The 20,795-nt window shown below is 39.6% G+C and overlaps 1 protein-coding gene and 1 long non-coding RNA gene across 9 annotated transcripts; both read left to right on the top strand.

The window, feature by feature from the left end:
- Window positions 1–690: 690 nt before the first annotated feature.
- LOC117822062 lies at window positions 691–2,941 on the top strand. 2 transcript variants are annotated; one of them, XR_004633122.1, is made up of 4 exons: window positions 691–895; window positions 1,879–1,975; window positions 2,512–2,593; window positions 2,712–2,941. It is a non-coding gene; the product is annotated as an uncharacterized LOC117822062 (long non-coding RNA). The 2 variants fall into 2 exon arrangements; XR_004633121.1 differs by having other exon boundaries at window positions 1,879–2,593.
- Window positions 2,942–8,105: 5,164 nt separating this feature from the next.
- ttll10 (tubulin tyrosine ligase-like family, member 10) lies at window positions 8,106–19,986 on the top strand. 7 transcript variants are annotated; one of them, XM_034696686.1, is made up of 14 exons: window positions 8,106–8,360; window positions 10,652–10,735; window positions 10,868–11,179; window positions 11,370–11,526; window positions 11,713–11,885; window positions 12,086–12,206; window positions 12,354–12,439; window positions 14,248–14,434; window positions 14,512–14,683; window positions 16,740–16,880; window positions 18,674–18,790; window positions 18,874–18,967; window positions 19,189–19,517; window positions 19,629–19,986. In XM_034696686.1, exons 1-14 carry the CDS (start codon window positions 8,306–8,308, stop codon window positions 19,830–19,832), a joined length of 2,232 nt encoding a protein of 743 aa, XP_034552577.1. In that variant the 5' UTR covers window positions 8,106–8,305; the 3' UTR covers window positions 19,833–19,986. The 7 variants fall into 7 exon arrangements, with proteins under 7 accessions (XP_034552577.1, XP_034552573.1, XP_034552572.1 ...); XM_034696682.1 differs by having other exon boundaries at window positions 8,108–8,360; window positions 11,376–11,526; window positions 19,189–19,986; XM_034696681.1 differs by having other exon boundaries at window positions 8,108–8,360; window positions 19,189–19,986.
- The last annotated feature ends 809 nt before the right edge of the window (window positions 19,987–20,795 follow it).

Raw genomic sequence — 20,795 nt, 5'->3', positions numbered from 1 at the left:
TACTACATACATGAGTTTGGCCAAATCAGTACGTACTGCTAGAATAGTAGGCAGTTTCGAAAAAAAAAAAGCCACAGCCTTTATTTACACCTTCCCTGTTTAAGCTTGCAGTTTTGGGTCAATTTATCTGTCAATTAAGTAGTTGTGATGTTTGGTGTAGATTCATTGTCAGCCTTACATTTATGTGGCGGTCCTTTTTACAAAATTGTCCATGATTTGCTTGTTGTGCACAACTGTGTGCATTGTTTTTAATCCAGCCTGCTGTGTCGCCCCTGTTACAACTCAGCCCCCTCCCCTCAGTAGTCATGCTCCCTCGGTTTGAAAATCACTGTTTTAAGATATTTGACCACCCATGTTGCTTTCAAGCCAAAACTTGCCCCCTTAACGTGCTTGTATGCAAACATATACTTGTCAAAGGGAGAGGGGCATTTAGAATGATTGCGTTTTGGAAATGTGCTGCAATATGCACGGGAATACAAAGAACATAAAAAAACAGTATCAGCTGAGCAACAGCAAATAAAAAGTGCCAACATTTTGTGTCTATGTAAGGAGTGAAAGGAGAAATGATGCTCTGTAGCCTAAGTTATAAAGTCACTGAAAAAATCTAAAATGTGTTCTGCTAATTTACAACCTTCAGTAACAACACTACCTGAGTTTACCAGCCATGACAGCACACAGTGAAATAGCAGACCTAACATAGCCATAAATCAGAGAAATGACCCAGTTGTAGATTACTTGCAGCAAATATGTACACGTTTAACAGAGCAGCTGCAGCGTCTCTAGTTGCTGTCCTGAGGTAATAGTTTAACCTCTGTGTCAGCCACACATCAGACACTGACAGCAGACAGAAAGAAACGCATGTCTGCCACCAGGAGACAATGCTAACTATGAAAATGTGAGTTTTGTTGGTAAATTATGTGATCATCCAATGAGGAACATTTATTTAAAGATAAAATAAAAAGTCCAGGCTAGATGTTAGCTTACACAACTTAGCTTTAGCCTGTTTGTTGCATTCCCTCTGTGGTATTATGTGGGTTGTAAGATGTTTAGAATTACATAGATAAAAGAAATAAGAAACATTTATATAAGTAACTTCTATTTTAAGATCAATGTATTTATTTGCTGTCAACTGTTGCTAGTATTAGCTTGTTTAGCTACAGCTCTCTAGCTTGTTAGCTAGCAGAGCCAATAAGATGGAATTATTATTATCATTTTTAACAAGATCTTAAGCAATACAGAGTTGTAAGTCTTGTTAAGCTCAATGTCACATGTTTATGTATGCTCTGAAAAGGACTAAGGTTAAACTTTAACATGCTAGTTAGCTCCTCAAGCTAGTTGCTGCTTTACTTTAGCATAAGCTTTTATCTGCTCTTTTTTCCAGCGATAACAGGTTCATCGCAGTTGTTTTCTTGAGATCTTGACTGAACAGTTGATTTTAACTTGTATCCCCAGAGTTTCAAAAACATAAAACAAGCACAGAAACAGACTTCACTTACCTCATTAGTCTGTGCAGTGGCAGCATGGCATGCTGTAGTCCTGTCTATCACAGTGACCAGCCTGTTTTCTAGATCATTCTAAATTTGTCCATTTATCCCAGAAAACAAGCTTTTTATCTGAAGATAGTGAGATATTTTAATCAGTTAATGGGAAGAAGTCAATTTAATCTATGGATGCCGTTCATCTTAGGGCTTCGGTAGACTTTTATTGTGATGTTTTTTTGTTTTTTTTAACCTGAGTGTCCTTGCTGTGCTAGCTTTGTGTTGTAATTTGACACAAATACCAACTGGGGCTAATGTACACAAACAAAGCCAGGAACATTTAAGGAATTAGCACTCGTGCCTTTATATTCTTAACATGCTCTGATCTGATTTTGAACAGGTCTGTCTACTGTGTTGTCTGCCACTGCTTCATAACAACTTTTACATTTCCATAATAGCTGAATGGACTAACCTCAAGTCACCTCAGACATACTCAGGTAAAATCATCAACAAAAGCACAGAAAGGTCAAACCTTCCAACCGCCTTTGTTTTAACAAGGAAAGAACATATATCCAATGTTTATTTGTGGATGTACATGAACAGTATAATTAATATTTTAACCCAAGTTAGATTACATTTTAGTTTCTTTTTAAATTGGGCCACAGAGTTGTATTACTCTTGTTGATGTCCTATTGGCTGAGGAATAAGTATTCCGACTGATCGTGCTGGTCTAGGAAACCTCCAGCAGTCCAAGGACTTAAACTATTTGTGTCACTGACCTGTCTGACTTGGATGATCTCTGAAGTAGTTCTGACTGTTGTAGGGTGCCTAACACACCAAGCACTTTCCTTTTAACTGGAAATGTTATTTTTTTAACCTAGAGTGAAGATCTCATTCTGCAGCCACAGGGTGAAATGTTAGCTGTGGCCTGGCAGGAATTTTAGATATTGTTTTGGCAGGCAGTTTAATCTGTGGTATCATTTTTGAAAGAAAGTCAAAAATAGTCAGCAGGTATATGCCCTGGTGTTTACAGTTGAATGTTTCTACATTTGGAAACTTCAGAGGAATGTGCTGAGTGGCCAATAAAAACGCTCACTCTCCTAACACACTGACAGGTGAGTTATAAACTGTGCTTCATAAGTGACCTGGAGTATCTCTATTCAGACATTTGAATTCTGTCATTTTCTTGTCACAGACTAATAACTGATGAGTCATTTTCCACTTGAATTCAAGTGGTATTCCTCCAGTGCCTTTTCATAGCTGCTGTGGGTGTAACCAATGCAGTGAATGACGTTAATCCAGGAGGTTTCCATCTGTGCAAATCATAGGCAGCAAACAGCACCATGCTGTTTGCACTAGGAGGAACTACACAAGCTCTGCTGGGTAGGACTGAACCAACATTTCTTCAACATCCATATCCATATAAGTTTGAAATACCAAAGACTGGTTATCAAATATATGTAAAGACCGTATTAAACTATTGCTTAAACATCATTAATGGTTTAATTTTTTTTAATTTATTTTTTTTACCAGTGCTCTACATTACTATGATCACTTCTACCTTTTTGCCCCAGACAGTTGTCTTTCTTTTTATCTCTTTTCTTTTTAATCAACAATATCAAATTAAAAAAAACTTTAATAAAAGAGAATTGGAGGAATTGAAATATTGAAAAACAATACTAAATTTGCCCTCATCTACTTAGACTTGCATGTATCATGTCTGTTTTGAACATGTATTTTAACATGTCTACGGCACACTGGAAACATGTCTGGCCTGTGATGTTTCATTTTCATTTCGCCATGCTATCAAGCTACTTCCTGTTGCCTTATCATTATAAAGATGTTCCTTACCAGAACATTTGGATAACTCTAGCTTTATCAACAAAACTGCTGATTTTAAGCAACTAAATCTGTTAGCTGTAGGCTGAAATAAGTCTGAAAAAAATACATCAACAAAGTTAACTTTGCTTCACTGCATGTACATTACAGCTGTAAAATAAACATAGCTAAAGAAGACACATAACTTCATCATGAGGCAAAACAATAACAAAAATATATCATTAAAAAGGCTGAGTGTGTCACTTGCTTCCTAATAAAAGGTTGTGCAATAGTCTGATTAAGATCTTAATGACTTGACTTACTGCTGCCCAGAGTGTCTGCAAAGTTAACTCGAAACTGAAGTTCCTCAAGTTTCTAGTTAACGGACATGTTATTATAGGATTCAAACCTTTCACTCATAAGACATGCTACATTATAATGGAACATATATGTTCGAACTGAAACGGGAAAAAAAGCATTCAGTTTCTCTGCCCCCTCTGCTTGGAATGCCCTCCAATCTGAACTTAAACTGTCAGCATTTGTTTCATTGGATGCTTTCCGCTCTATCTTAAGAAAACGACAACGGAAATCCTTCGAGCAGTGCCTGTGTTCTTAAATTGGAACTGTAAAATAACTTCTGCACTTTATTTTATCAAATTGCTTGTATTTTATATTTTAATGTTTGTTGTCGTTGTTATCTGTCTGTTTTGTTTACTATGACGTATGTTGCTGCCTCTCTTGGCCAGGTCACCCTTGCGAAAGAGGTTTCGATCTCAATGGGTCTTTTATCTGGTTAAATAAAGGTTAAATAAATTAAGGTATTTAAAAAAAAAAAAAACATTTTCTGACAGAAGAACATAACATTTGGTGGGTACAGTTTTCTGTCTTTAAGTCAATCCTAGTGAAATTTAATGTCTGTGTATCTCCAACCTTTACATTTGTCAGAAGTGAATGAGTGAATAAAGACCCTGGGAACGAAGTGTGCCCCCCCTCACTCCAACAGCCCCTTCTACTTTACCAGTGTAATTCTATAAGGAAATCATGAATAGTGGGAGACAGAGAGACCCTATTGAGGCAGGCTTTTCTTTACATCGTAACTTAACTCCATCCCTTCCACTATAACACCTTGACAAGGAGGATCCCTCCAAATAATGGGTTGTGCAGGGACACCATTGCTGCAGGCTGCATCCCTGTAATTGCGGAGCACTTCCTGGTACAGGAGGCAGTTGAGATGACATGGGAATGGGTGAGTCTCCAAAGACACACGCACATTTTATGGTGTCACCGCCCCGAGACAGAGAGTGACACACACACGCACACACACACACACACACACACACACACGCTTCTCATCTCATCTAATGATACATATTCACCATAGGTTTCATTTTCATAGAAATTAGTTTAATATTAAGTTAATCTTTGTGTCAAAACGGTTACACATTTATTTTCCTCGAAAGTGATATATTCTGTTTTATATTGCATTTTGTTGGGATTGCAAGGAGACTGAAGCATTGTCATTGGTAACTGTTTAAGGGGAGAACCATCTACAACACAAGACAAAGGAAATTAGAGAAAAGTTCACGAAATGTAAAAAGCATCCAATTTTCTTCAACTTCTCACCGACAGATAACAGTAAAAATTAATAGGAAGGTTATTATTTCCCCTTTAAATTGTAACAGCCATTCAAAACCACAAGCATAAATATGTATCCTTATATATAACCACACACACACACACACACACACACACACACACACACACACACACACACACACACACACACACACACACACACATATTTACCCTCATGCAAACAGCCTCTTGGCAGATGGTGAGCCATGAGGTTGATGGGGCTGTAAAACAAGCCTGTTCTCTTTGTCCACCTACGCAGCACTTTGCACAGTGTGTCTATCAGATGGCGGCTCTTTATCAAGGTGTGGCTGACACTGGCTCCACACAAAGCTCTGTTAAACAGGAGTATGGTATCAGGCCCACTTCTAATAACTGGGGTGCTGTGGCTGAGGTCGTACTCCTGCCAAACAGGTCCCTGTCATCGCTCCTGTTTTCTCAGACGCTTCAGTGGAAAATTTACAGCCATGCGTGCAAATCATGCCACTAATGTCTTGTAAATGTTGTTATGTGAGAAATGTGTTACACTTATTGAAGGATGTGATGACAGCTAGTTATATTTCATATAAAGCATGGTGGATAACTTAACTTTGATGTTTATTGGGTTTGTCAGACAGCACATCCCTCAGCACTCCTCTCAGAATGACACCCACAAAAAGTGACTTACTGGTTTTTCTCCTCTAAATATTACAAGTGGTTCATCCTGTATGACCACAGGCTTTTATCCCTAGTCTACAAACCTCCATACACATGTTGTAGCATCATAAAAAGGAAAGACTGCACAGCACATGCGAGGGCTGCCACAATACCGTTTTTTTCCTCACGATTATCTTGGCCAAAAAAAGAAGACCTTGTCCAGAAAACCCATCTTCTTATAAAATCCAAAACTCCCTCAAACTGGCAAGGAAACTTTTTTGGGTTCAGGTAGACCATCTTGCTTCCATCTGTCATCTTCTTCAACATGATTTGCGCTGCAGTAGAAGCTACAAACTGTGTGAAGTGAAAGACCAGATAGCCAGCTGGTTACTGAGTCTCCTTCTTCTTCTGCTGCTGCTATGTCAGAAATACTTTACTTATCCCAGGGGGAAATTCAGTTATTAATGTCTTCATCTTCTCTCCAGGTGGCAACCAGCATAAAGAATCATACTACCTCCTGCTATGAACCAATTAGTAACATGTTATAACAATACGCTTTTTAACATTTTTTATCAGCATATCAGTATTTCATTTATTTTAAAAGACAGTAATAGGGACGCTGGTGGCCTAGCGGTCTAAGCACCACACATGCAAAGGTTATAGTCCTCGTCGCAGAGGTCACTGGTTCAACTCCTGGCCTCACCATTTGCATGCATGTCTTCCCCCACTCTCAACTCCCCACATGTCCTGTCTCTCTCCAGCTGTTCTATCCAATAAAGGCAAAAATCCCCAAAAATATAACTTAAAAAGCAACAACAACAAAAAAAGACAGTGGTTGTGAATTATGTTGTATTAAAACATGTGTGTATGTGCAACACACACAAATAACCTGAGTTTTTATCATTTAAAGCTGCTGTGATAACTTTTGGTTTTTGCTGGTTTTGGTCCCCCCAGTGGACAACTTATGCAATTGTCTTCCAATTGTTCATTTGATACAGAGTTACTGAAATATCATTCTTTTGGGCAGTTGTATTGTATCATCATATAATAGCATATACTGTGTTGTGTCGTGTTGCATGAAATTGTGAGTTATCCTGTGCTGGACATCTAATGTAGATACATAACTACTGATACTGGTATGTTTCATAAACAGCTTAAAACTCCTTCCATGAGCCTAGTTTTTTATTCTCGCTCCCATTTTTGAAGTGTAAACATTAGAACACCTCAGCCAAATGTGCTAATATATGGCTTTACAGTATTGTTTTCATGCAAGCTTAAATAAGGTACAACATATTTTTGTCACTCCTGTACTTACAAATATTAGCGTCTATATCTGCTCAGATACACTCAAAAAACCTCACCAAATGAAAACCACATGAATTCCAAAGCATCCTGTTTTTAGACAGAACCTTGTCATCCCACCAGATTAGAGACTTTGGTCTAAACAATATTTACACAAAATCTAACTTGAAGGTGAGGCTATTTGAGACTTCATTTCAGTTTAGAAGCAGCTGAAAAATACCTTTTGCTGCTCAAGAATTAGGATTGTATACAGTTATCAACAGAAGCCTCATCTTATATTAACCCTTGAATTTGAGGCCTTAGCACTCTATCTCACTACATTTTTGTATCTGTTCCTTATTCCATTGTGGATTCAGTTCAGTTTGTGTCTGGTATAATCATCCTAATACTTTCTTTACAGTCTAATGATGATCTGTGAGGTGAGATGCATGCATGCTTTAGTAACACTAGTGTTAGGTCTGTGTGTCACCATGCCTATGTGTGTGTAATTACATGGTTGCATGGATTCTGGGTATAAGAGGTACCCACCCCTGTCAATTATCAGACTGTTGGGAGGAAGAGACGAGATTATGCATAATTGCCAACTGTGGCTGGGCCTGGGTGTTTCCTCTTGAGTCAAATCACCGAGACACAAAGGTGATAAGAGGATTTGCAATGAGAGAAGACAAATGTTAAGTTGCTCAACTGCATACCTGCCTGGATTTAGCAGTAGACAATATGATTAATGATTATGTCTGCTATCAGTTTAATGATTTCAAGAATGATTTGGCTGAATGAACTGGTGTTCCTGCGCCACATTACGTGGTGTCTGTCTGTGGATTCATATACACAGGTTATCCTGTTATTTTTAAAGGGTAAAGGTTTGAGTTAAAGCTCATTTTTACACATTTGTTGACTTTTCCTCTTGCAGAATCTAGATGTTACAAAAAAATGTAAGGTATTCTTTAATATCACTTTTAAGATCGAATACATCAGAGTCTAAGAATATAATGTCACCTTTTGTGTCTGGATATAATACCCTGCAACACAAGCAAATCCATTTTGATTGACACCTTGCTCTTATGTTACCATAGGCTTCACACAACAGAGGCTTACACACAGTTAATATTGAATGAGGCTAAACTTAGAGGTGGGGTGGGTGTGGGATACATAATCTTGAGCAGTTAGTTTGTCTTGAGCTGCTGTTGGTGTAAGATTCAATCTACAAAGGGCAACAGTTGCTAAGGGTCCCATTACCTGAGTAACCGGTGATTGTTTACATTGGTCCTGTGGGTTTGCTTTCCTGCACTGTGGCAGCGTTTGGCTGATTTCAGAGGGTTAAACTGCTGACAGACCATGTGATACCTCCTCTGTTGAGTTTGTCCTTCAGTCTGTAGGTCTGTTGTTAGTCTGGGCCTTGCAGGTGGAATACAAGGTTGAGCGCACATAGCACAGGAGGCATGAGTAGGTTTCCAAGGAGTCTGGCTGCCTATGTGTGTGATGTTGGAGTTGAAGGTAAAACCCTTTGCTTCTAAATGTAGCTACATGTGTGTCTGTGTCTGCCAGCTGCTGTCTTCTGACAGAAAGACAAACATGTTATTTACAGATGGAACATGTTATGATTGCCAGGTTTCCCTAATTTGCCAAATTTAAATAACCATGGATGTTTCCAGGCAAAAAGAAGCAGGAAGTGTAAAACTTCTCTCAACTGCCAACAACCCCTAGAGGCTGAAATGTTCATTACACATGACCATTTATAGTACAGTATTCAGAAATAGCATGTAAATTTTCTTTTAGGGGAGTTGACATAGGGACATTGATTTACATAAGGACTGTGATAGTGCAACTATATTAAAGTATGATTGTTTGTGATCCTACTGCAGTTATATTGGCCAAAGTGATGGTCAGGTGTGTAAAATAAATTGACAGTGTCAGAAATCATCTTCAAATGTCAATGCTCACAAAGACTGTAATAACATGCTGATGATTAGCAGCTGTTTTGAGAATGTTAGCATGCTAACATTTGATTTTTAGTTGAAAACATACTGCTCTGTGTGGTGGAAATGTGTTTATAACAACATATATGGATGAATTTTAATTTTGATGCAACAACAGAGGCAGAAGTAAGTAGCCAGCAACATTATTGGGCATCATCCTTAGGCAAGGCAAGTACACTTTTATAATTATAGCCACAAACCCTGAATTTGTCGATATAGCCTTGCTTTCAGTTCCAGACAATGGTTGTTAACCCCGGTGTAGGCCACTTTTATAAAATGAGGTCTACAATGTATGGGGCGCCATTTGTAAAGTTGTGTACACTGAAAATAACAGCAACAATTCTCCACATATAGCTCCAAAATGGTGGCGATCCGAGTAGTAACCCGTAGGAGTCAGTACTGACAGACCATGTTTGAGATATTTGTGTCTCTTTATGAAGCTTTTATTTTGTAACTAACCACGGCCAATACAAATTCACACTGCTGCATGGCGGAAGTACCAAATTAAAAGCATCATACAGCGATACAGAGATCCTAACCATAGTCTGTCAGTACTGACTCCTACGGGTTACTACTCGGATCGCCCGCCTTAAGAATGATGAAAGGCAGTTTTTGAGGCCATTAAGAGATTTCACAACGCTCAGAGACAATACTGACCCAGTGTATGGTATGACCAAGCTGTATTATACAAGTTGGTACTGCTTAGTCTGTATCGCTTTATGAAGCTTTTATTTTTGCATTTCCGCTAGGCGGCAGTGTGAATTTGCCAGCTAAATATTTAGAATTGCAGACCAAAATTTAACATTTATATTTAACATTTATATTTAACATTTATATTTATATTTAACATCTATATTTAACAATTAACATTTAGCATTTAACATTTAAATTTAACATTTAGATTTAACATTCAACATTTAGGTTTAGATTTAACATTTAGATTTAGATTAAGCATTGAGATTTAACAGTGATTGACTTAAACATATTTTTCACAACAAAATTAAATGGGAAGAAGATCACTAGTATTGCTCTAGATGTGATAAAAAATGACTTTTAAAAATTCACACAAAGTTTTTATTACGTTATGGAGATAAATGTGGAGAAGTGCTTTTGCTTTTATTTTCAGGGTTCACAACTTTACAAATGGCGACCCATAACAATGACTCCCTCTGATAAGAAGTGTTGATCTACTATAAGGATTATATATTTGTAAAACTTCCCTCAAAGCTCTTAAGCTTTGTAAACCTGTGATATCTTTACAGTTAATTCTTTGAGAAGAGCAGAAACTCAAGGGAAACTCAAATTTTTTGGACTGCATAACTGGAAGAAAACTCAGGAGCTTAATCTTGCAAACGGTTAATCTTGCAGGTACAATGAATGCTTTTCAAGTTTTACTGGCAACTCATCATGTAGGTGTTCAGGACTTAATGAAAATACTAGCACGACTGAGCAACAGTCAAACACAGTCATCAACAGAGCATCAATGTTAGCATAGATAATTAAAGCTCCTGTGGGGAATTTTTAACTTGTGATGAAACAGACTGAGCTTAACAGTGAGGCCTCTTCATGACCTACAAGAACAAGTGAGAGCATCAGCAGACTGCAGTTTTTAATGTGACTGCTGTGAGGGGGTTGGTGTCAGACAAGACAATTTTTGACAATGACCGAACAGCTTTTTTTTCCACAGCAAATTAAACAGTATATTTGCATGTTAAAAGAAATCAGGAGGAGATTTTTATGTCCAAAAACAAGAAAAACACATACAGGACAAGATCATTAAAGAGACAAGAGGTTTCACTTTGTCCACAGGGGGCGCCAAAACTGACACAAACAGAAGGTTCCTCACAGGAGCTTTAAAAATGCCACACACTGCAAACTACCAACAGTACCAGGGTAAACTATTCCTCTCCCTCCTCTCACACTCCAAAAAGTCTTCAGTGTAATCTAATTTATGACGACAGCTTCTCTGTGCACCAAAAAAGGATCCACTTGCATTCTTTGTTGAGTCATTTCTCGCCTTCACAGTTATCGAGGTCATGTCGTCTGATTGCTGGGTGGAGTCCTGCAGTGAGGACTCTGCAGAGCAGACCGGACTGAAGAAGCCCCAAGAGGAAGAGGAAGAGGCAGAGGAGGAGGAAGTGGAGGTTCCCTGTGGGCAGAACCAGTCTGCATGTAGCCTGAGGCAAGAAGAGACGGGAGGAGAGCAGCCTTTGTCACATGACCACAGAAGCAAACAGGAAGTGACATCAGAAGGTGAACTGGAGCAGAGCCAGAGGGAGGAGACGCTGAGGTTTTCACACATGACTGCCAGCCAGGAAATGCAGCAGAGAGGGTCAGGTGTGTGAAGGGAATGAATAACTTTGTTTGATTTTTAGTAAATAGTCTGAGCTATTATGAAAGAATAAAATAAAGCAATAGAACAAATAAAAACGCTATTCTCTTTTTGTTTTACTCAATCCCCTTCATATATGAATGTATATGAATAAATGTGAGCATGCATATTCTTGTATGTTTGTGTGTTAAAAAGTAACAGGTGCCCGCAGAGTGAGGGGAAACCTCCGGAGGTCCTTCCCCAGGGGCTTCTCCACCTGCTCCTACCCAGACAAGGACAGGGTGCGGCGGATAGAGGAGCCTCGAGGGCTTGGGTCTTTCTACTACTTTGGGGGAGCAAATGGGGCTGAAATGTAAGTAAACAAAATCTGTAATAGAGGACATGGAGGTAGTGAGCAAGTTTCAGGGTTTTGTTATTTTGTTGATTTAAACATCTCACCTTTCATTCTTGTGGAAAGACATCTTCCATCTGGTCTAGATTTTGTTTTAGCCTTGTCATTGATGAAACCCTAGTTTTAAATTTAGCCGCTGTCCTCCAGATCTTTGTGTGATTCAAGCAGAAGTGTGACTGATTTCCTCTGGGACTCCTTCAGAGTGAGCGCTTACTGTGAGAGCAGAGGATGGAAGAGGATTCACAACAAGCACAGGGAGGATTTCAAACTCAAGTGGTGTGAAACCAAATCCCCGCCCAACTACTGTAACTTCAGAGAAGGTTCAGTAACTAATCAAAGTCATTTACCTTTTAAACACGAATGCTGTATTTCACAATTAGGGGAAAACAAGCCCAAAATACTATTTCATCCAAAGTTTACTGTAAGAAAATTTGATTTGCAATTTGCTTTTTGTAGAAAATAAGAATACAATCTTGCATAGACACAAACAAAAGGTGAGACCTTGATGTTTTCTCCCCAGGTGAACAGTTGTTGTACCAGATTCCCAACAACAAGGTGCTCACCACAAAGATCGGCCTGCTCAGCAGTCTGCGGGAGTACGAGCGAGTCAGCAGCAAAGTCAACCACGGTCAAGGCCTGAGGTGAAATATATAACTGTGTACCTGCTGTCTTTTTCTGCCTCTGCTTTCTTATATGTAAAGGGTTGCTTATGTTAAGTTTGATCATCTTTTAAAGACAGTTTCAGACATGTATTTTGTATTTTCTCTGTGTTGATTTAAACTGTACAGGAGGCTGAAAATGGACGAGTTCATCCCCACAACTTTCCGCATGGATCTGAGGGAGGAGAGGGAGGCTTTCTTTGCCCAGGAGGAGGGTAAAACTCTTGATCTCCTCACCTTCATGAACCTCTAACACATTAGTTTCCAGATGCAACATCAACACACTACTGGTTAGGCTGGATTTGTGTTTGTTTAGTGGGCTATGGATTAAAATGAGATCCATCAAACTCAACCCGTCTGAGATCTAACATTGTAAAGACGCAGCGAGGTTCGTGCCGGTCAGTGTTAAGACAACAGTCACCATGGTGATAGTTTAATCAAACAGGGTGAGGACGTTGGAAAATAACGCACTTCAGCTCCCAGAAGGCCCTGATAACATCACTAGGGGAACATGCTGTTGGCATGGACACGAGTCAGCAGAGGGCAGGGCTGAGACACAAACAGGAGGAGAAACTCTCCACAGATATGACTCTATTGAGAGTGACGACACTGTAATGAGACTAATCATAGTTTTAATATGAAACTGGAGACAGTTCTTTATTCTAAGGACTGGAGACTATGTTTGTATGTATTTCTTTATGCTATGTTTATAAAAGCAGACACACAGAATTATGATAAACACAGATTATGACAAACATAGTTATCATTAAGTAAACAGAAGATGACACCGACAGTTGTGAAAGGGGAGAAAAGGGAAGAGCTACAATTTGGTCGAAGGAAAAAACATGAATATGTTTTAAGTTTAAATAAAACACCTCAAAGAGAGAATACTCTCACAGAAAGTCCTCAATTGTATTAGACTCAGAAGTTTAAAAACGGCTTCATCAGAGGCCACATCATTATGTGGATTTGATAATATGGTCAGAAAATCTGTTGTTTGTCCTGCTCAAATCGAAGCCCTCACTTCAGCCCACATGCTCAGTTGCACCCGACAGCAGCACCACTTAACAGCAGGACAATTAAAAGCACAGACCAGCTTGACAAAGCTAGAACAACACTAAAGGGAGAATATAGAGTATATAATATAAGTAATGAGTAAGTCTCTTTTTTCTACAAATGACTTAAATAAGACATAAAGTGTCAAATGACTCTATAGCTCTAACAAGAGTTTCGCTGAAGAGAGGAATTCATCCATCCATTATCTTGACCGCTTATCCCATTAGGGGTCACGGGGGGCTGGAGCCTATCCCAGCTGACTTTGGGTGGAAGGCAGGGTACACCCTGGACAGGTCGCCAACCTATCACAGGGCGAGATGAATTCAATCATGGTTTTAAATTTACGAACACGGACACTTGTGTTTCATTTTGATGTTTGTTGTGATGCTTGAATCTATAATTGTGTGCGCAATAACAGCTAAAAGCATTTGTCCTTTTTAAGTGTGTGCATGGGTGACTTTGAGCATTATCCAGTAATTTGACTCATGCTTTAAATGCTGTCTTTACTGTTGGCTAACAGTGAAACATGTTTTAAAGGCTAAGCATATGACTCAAATGTTCAATGTAGCTGGCACGTACAGCTATCACACAAAGATTACAATATTTATAATCAAAATGTAGAGAACTAGTAGTAGAAGACAGAACCAAGCTGTGATGCACTAAATATGGTACAATGAGCCTTTTTTAAAAAGTATTATTTTGGGGCTTCTGTTCATGGTTTTGCACTTTTTAGATTTGAACAGTCACATAAAGTTTCCTCTATTAAAGAGCAAATGTAACGTGATACCAGACACGTCACTGATTCTAATTCAAAGAAAGGAAACTAAACAGAACAAAACATCTAGAAGCAACATAGAACAAGACTGCAGAGAATATCTGTATGAGATGACTTCATATGAAGTTCCTTTGTTTGTCAAACCTTAATTTTTAAAAATGTACCTGATGTAATAACTTTGTCTTCTGGCAGGTGTGAGCAGCAAAGAGGGTCACATGTGGATCTGTAAGCCCACGGGTCTGAACCAGGGCAGAGGGATTTTCCTGCTGAAGAGCCAGGAGGACGTAGTTGCTTTCAGACTGAAGCTACAGCAAACAGAGGAACACCAGGCCAGCAGGAAGACGCTCCACCGCCAGCCTCAGGCTCGCATCGTCCAGCAGTGGGTGAAAACACACAGGGTTCTGTTTCTACACTTTGACATCATGACATTTCATCATGTCTGCATTTCCCCCTCAGTTACATCCAGAGACCGCTGCTCCTAAAGGGGAAGAAGTTTGATGTGCGCTCTTTTCTTCTGATCGCCTGCACTGCACCTTACATGGTCTTCTTCAGACACGGATATGTGCGCCTGACCTGTGACCTCTACGACCCAACCTCCAACAACCTCATAGCTCACCTGACCAATCAGGTACACCTTCACACTGAGCTGAATATAGCAGTATCTTAAAGGATTAGGGTTTCTGTATGTAATGTTGTTGCCTGGCTTCCTAACTAATCACCAAAATTGTAAATGCTATTTTTTTTCATTAGCATTTCACATCAGAAGGCTCAACAACATGGATGCTATTTTTAAAACGACCTTCACTTCAGGCACACTAGCTCGGGTCAGGGAATGGTTTAAAAAGCTTTAATTGTTCAGGGCATAAAGTTTAACAATAGGGATCAGGAAAAAGAAACACCAACCGGTGGCTTCCCCTTATTCGACAAGTTTCACTTCTATCTTCAAGAGCACCTGGCTTCTACCTAGAGTTCACCACATTACCTCCTTGAGCACACAATAACTTTGTTTCTATGACCTTCACTTCATTTGGAGAGCACAAAACTTTAGATTGGTGGTTAACTGCTCACAGAGAAAAGAAAACAGGAGGCGGAAAACTGCAGAAACTAGTGAGGGATGTTGAAACACACAAGGAGCTGAGTGACAGAGATGTTGATCAAAATGAAAAAAACAGACACATAGCAAACACAAACCGTAACACTGTGTGGGCTTTGGCAGAGTTACAGGACTGGCAGAGTGAGAAGAAAATGCCAAGAGAAAAATCATTACACGGTTGCTGCTGTTATTTCTGCAACTGTTATGAATGCAAACACTAAAACATTAATGTTTTGTTTATGTATTTTTATGTAACCTTTATTTTACCAGGTAAGCCAACTGAGAACCAATTCTCAATTACAATAATGACCTGGGTGAAGGCAACACAGGTGGCATGATAAATACAAAAACACAAAACAAAAAAAGAGAGGACATACAGAGAAACCTAGAGACAGAACAATACAATACAAACATATGAAAGAAGTGAACAACTTAAAATCAACTTAAAAGCAAGAGCAGTGATGTGTAGGTATGGGATGTAATACGTTTTTAAAAGTAGCGAGTGGAATGAAAGAGGTCAGCTTTAGGGATTGTTGCAGGTGATCATTTGCAGCGGAAAACTGGAAGGAGGTGCGACCTAAGGAGGTCCGGGCTTTGGGTGTGATGAGGTTGATAAAGCTACTTGAGTGCAGGCTATGGTTTGTGCTGTGAAGTTTGATTAGTGACTGTAGATATAACGGAGTTTTACAAATGAGGGATTTGTAAATGAATAGAAACCAGTGTGTTTGCCTGCGAATGTGGTGTGAAGGCCAGTTCAGCTGAGAGTTCCGGTTGACAGGGGTGAGTGGTGAGTGGGGCTCCAGTGACAAAACTGATAGCAGCGTGTTTAAACATTACTGTAAATGAAAATGTTAAGTTGAATGTTATTTGGCCCCCAAGTAGGCTAATACAAGCACTGTTGTAATGAGAGTGTTACTGAACACGCAATCTGATGGACTATTTTCTTTAGCTTAATGAATAAATCATTTTAAATCAATTCATAGTGTCAGCACAGTTTGAATCTATAATAAGTAGCTGAGTAATAATATTGATAATTGTATAGTGAGTGGGTGGTCATGCTTACATATTAGATTTAGTTCATGTTTAGATGTCAGACAGTTGTGAAAACATCTACTAGTGAAGTTTTTCAAAATAGACGAGGAAACATCTCCACTTGGTTCAAAGCTCAGTAGGTCTACTGACCTACAGGAACAAAACAGTCTGTGCTTCATCACATCTTAATTACCTACTTTCTTACTAATTCACCACTGTTAATAAATCCATAACATGTTAAACCTTTGTGTTACTTTCAGGAGAACACTCCAAACTTCTTTGACTTTTCTGTGTAACAATTATTAACAGATAAAAACTTAACAAATGGTGTTTGATGAAATAAGTATTGTATTTTGCACAGGCCTGAAAGCTAACCACAGACTGGTGTAATATTAAAAAAGAACTGGATCTTGAGAAATCTTTGATCAAGATGGAATCACTGTTTGGTTTTATCGATTGTAATTTAGATGCACTCGTATTAATTGACCTTCCTGGCATTGTCTCTCTGCCTCTGCTGTCTGCTTCATGTGTCTCTGGTCCCCCTGCTGTCCGTCTCCAGTACATGCAGAAGAAGAGTCCTCTGTACAGCCAGCTGAAGGAGGACACAGTCTGGTCCATGGAGAGTTTCAACACCTACGTCAATGACAGGTTTCAGGTTGCCAAGGGTCTGCCCAGGGACTGGGTACTGGGCGTCTTTGCAGTGAGTGCTGCAGTGTCGTAGCTCTCAGGGACCAATTACCATTAAAGTGGAGGCTGTTGGTGTCTGCAGCTAATTGAGATTGTGGTTTAGGCTCAGATGATCTCATTCCTGTCCGACCATGCATCATGTTATTACAAACGTGAACTATCACATGAGCTGTTTGGGGGATGTTTTAATCCATAGTGCCTTTCAGTGAAACAAACAGTACCATGTACACATTTAAACTGGTTTGTGTTTGTTAAACTGAAACCTGCAGAATCCTACTGTTGAAGCCACCTACTCGTGTGTGGCAAACATGCTATAATAACCATATAATTCCAGCAACCATAGCTATTATTATCAACATTTGTATTAAAGGGGTTCTCCTTTGTTCTTTAAATGTCAGTTTACCTGTGATGGAAAAAGAAACAGTGAGAACGTCCTCTTTGACTCCACCCAAAGTTATACGAGTGCCGTCCTCACCTGCTCCTGATGTAAAGCTTTTATTATAAAGTCTGAGATAATAACTCTGGTTACTCCCATTCACAGCTGAGACAAACACCCCGTCACAGGCTACATATATATTTATCTTGTTTGAGCTTCACTTACATGAAGATTTGAACGTCAGATCATTTCAGCCTCTGCTGCCTTGATTTTTGAAATTCCCTTTATTTTATGGAAGTGCAATATTTGACCATGGTTTGTCTTGGCAGTGATATTGAAATTGCATTACTGCACTAACACTGATTCAGTGAAGCTCAGCTTTTCCCTAAAGCTCCTGTGAAGATCTTTTGGTTAGTGTTGATTTTGGTGTGCCCTGTACCTCTCATTGAGGATCTTTGCTGTGGAAAATGTAGAAGAAGGCTGCTCCTGCAACGTGCTGTGTCAATCAATCTCAATCAATCAATCTTTCTTTGTATAGCGCCAAATCACAACAAATGTTATCTCAAGACGCTTTAACAAACAGAGCAGGTCTAGACCACTCTATGTTAAATTATTAACAGAGACCCAACACCAAGAGAGGATAACACTCAGTCTTAACCCACCTTAATCCACCATGAGCATTGCACCTCAAAGTATTTAGCTAGTTACAGCGGCGAGGTAAAACTCCCTTTAACAGGCAGAAACCTCGAGCAGAACCAGACTCATGTTAGACACACATGTGTCTCGAGCGAGTTGGGTTTGGAAAGAGGGATAGAGGAGAATAAGAGACAGAGGGAGCGGCGATAGTGATGAGACGAGTAGTAGGAGCTGTATATATTGCTTAATCTGACACCCACCCCTCAGCAGCAGATTCAAAACATTTGATAATTTCTTCAAAGACAGCCAGGGCTCTTTTCCATACATTTTAAGTTATTGCAAATCAAGGATTTCTCTGTTTTGAACTGCTCATTTTTATTCATCCAGGTTTGTTATTTTGCTTTTCCAGTCCAAAGATTTCTCTCTGATCTGCTGCATCTCCTGCAGCAGGTGACTGTTTGCAGCTAAACAGCACTTAAAAGCTGACAGACATTTCAAACGAGTGATTAAATCTCTCAGTGTGCTCCTCAGCATTTATTTTAGGTAATACTTCTGCCATTACAACCTGATTGGAGATGGTACATTTTGTTAACATCTTGTCCTGCCGCCTCCAAGTGGATAAAAAAATCAATTAACCAAACATCAGAGAAATCCGATAACCCATCATGACTGTGTTCCTAAGTGCTGCAGACTTTCACAGTGTCTGCTTTATTTGGTGCAGATCCTGAGCCTGATGAGCAATAGATTTCCTGATTCTTTGTTTTGTGTTTGCTCTCCATCTCCTCATCCACCAGAGACGAATGCAGCAGATCATGACGCAGTGTTTCTTTGCTGTCAAATCCAAGTTGGATCGCCGACTGGGCCTCTTTGACCTGATTGGCTGTGACTTCATGGTTGACGAGGACTTCAAGGTGGGTGACACATGGATTATAGAAATGTTAGTCCGTGCACATATGTGTTATAATGCACGTGTCTCTGTATGTGTTACTTAAAGGTTTGGCTCCTGGAGATGAACTGCAACCCGGCCCTGCATACGAACTGTGAAGTGTTGAAGGAGGTGCTACCCGGCACTGTTGGTGAGGCGCTGGGTGAGCTCATCTTATTTCCTACTTATTACATTTACCATAAAGGTTTTTTTTAGGTTTCCTGCATTTTTGCTTTAACATAAGTGCCTCATAAAATGTGTTTGCATGTTGAAGTCATAGCTCCCTCACAGGAAGGGACACTTGACTCGTGTTTGTACAACACACTGATGTGTGATACCACCCACCTTTTTTTTCTACTGCCTCTCCTTCATGTCCTTTTCTAGATTTAACTCTAGAGATCTTCAACAAGCGTCGCCTCGGGCAGACGATTCTTCCTTTGCACAGTCAGAGAGAGTTTGTGCTGCTGTACAGTGGAGTCTTTCCTCCTGATTCAGTGCTGCCCTGCAGAAAAGGCAACATAAGCAATGGATTCAACCTGAAAAGCACCCAAAAGACTTCACTCAGGAGATGTAAGTCGAGAACCGAGGGCAAAAGTGTGCCATCAGCATCCTCTGATAGTCCTCTGAATGTTACAGAGAGCCTTAAAGGAGAGAGTCGTTCAAAGTCCTCCACTGCTGCCTTATATCTGAATCAAAGCCCTCAGTCACCTCAGGTATCTCCACATTCAAACAACAGCAGCAACACAGAGACTGTCAAACTGAAGAAACCCAGGCCTCGGTTTGAACTCAAACTCAGCAAGTGCACTTTTCCTCCTCGTTTGAAGAATGCAGGAGATGCTGAGGAGAAAACAAGGGTCATCGTGCCGCTGTCGTCACCCATAATAAGTGAAGACTTCTCCACCTGTGAATCTCCCCAGACAACAGTGTTGATGTCCCATCCTCAGTCGGGATCTCCCACAGCATCTGAAGACCTTGAAAGAGATGAAGAGTGTGGGGAAGAAAACCTCGGAGAAGACACACAAGGTTGAGTGTTGAGACCAAAGAGGAGCTGTGGTGCATTATGTCCAGACGACTGATAACAGAGCTTTGTCTAAAAGTTCCACACTTTGACATTTGGTGCTGGTGTGCTAAATGCTAACAAATTCTAAAGGGTGATAATAAAGAATCTATTTATCATGTAAATCCTGATGATTGGTGTCATGTTTTTATCACTTTATCACAAATATTCTCAAAAGATTTGGGACCTTCTTTAGATTTATAGGGAAGTCATCTTGTTAAGGAAGGGATAATGAATATGTGTTTATGGTGTCTGCCACAATATTTTACCCCATAAAAATGATATTACTTTGGGCTCCACACTTCACTCCAATGTTTTGTGTTTATAATTTAGGGGCCCCTGTCAGTAATGCGTCCTTAAATTTATCCTAACTTTTCTCCCCCATACAGCTGCCCTGCCTGTTGAGGTTTCAATCTGCTAAACAACCCGCTCACTGTGCAGACAGACGGTTATGTATCTTCTGTTGAAATGGCACATTACACTCACAGTTTCAGAGTCCACATTTAACAGTCAACTAATAAACCTTCTTTCCACTCATGGTGAAGTAAGACAGGTGAACAGGACGGCATGTATCAGCCCAGGACCTGAGCTTCTGGTCCTCGTCACTGTCAGAGTCTGTGACATTTTGTTTTCCATTAATGAGTCCTTAAACATCGCCACATGCTTACCGTATCCATTACTTTTTATTTCTGTTTTCCCCACATAAACAAACAAACTTCAAATTAATCAGATTTCATTCAATCAATCAATCAATCAATCAATCAATCAATCAATCAATCAATCAATCAATCAATCAATCAATCAATCAATCAATCAATCAATCAATCAATCAATCAATCAATCAATCTTTATTTGTATAGCCAAAATCACAACAAACGTTATCCCAAGACTCTTTCCAAACAGGGCAGGTCTAGACTGTACTCTATGTTCTATC

The sequence above is a fragment of the Notolabrus celidotus genome, chromosome 11 (assembly GCF_009762535.1).
Source record: "Notolabrus celidotus isolate fNotCel1 chromosome 11, fNotCel1.pri, whole genome shotgun sequence".
Classification (NCBI taxonomy): Eukaryota; Metazoa; Chordata; class Actinopteri; order Labriformes; family Labridae; genus Notolabrus; species Notolabrus celidotus.
This window is presented reverse-complemented; position numbering and strand designations above follow the sequence as displayed.

Excerpts from the sequence above, each read along its gene's own strand:
- ttll10 (XM_034696681.1), top strand. The coding sequence starts at position 8,306 with ATGAGTAGGTTTCCAAGGAGTCTGGCTGCCTATGTGTGTGATGTTGGA. Across the intron at positions 12,207-12,353 it reads AACCACGGTCAAGGCCTGAG|GAGGCTGAAAATGGACGAGT; the intron begins GTGAAATATATA and ends TAAACTGTACAG. Across the intron at positions 18,791-18,873 it reads TGGTTGACGAGGACTTCAAG|GTTTGGCTCCTGGAGATGAA; the intron begins GTGGGTGACACA and ends TGTTACTTAAAG.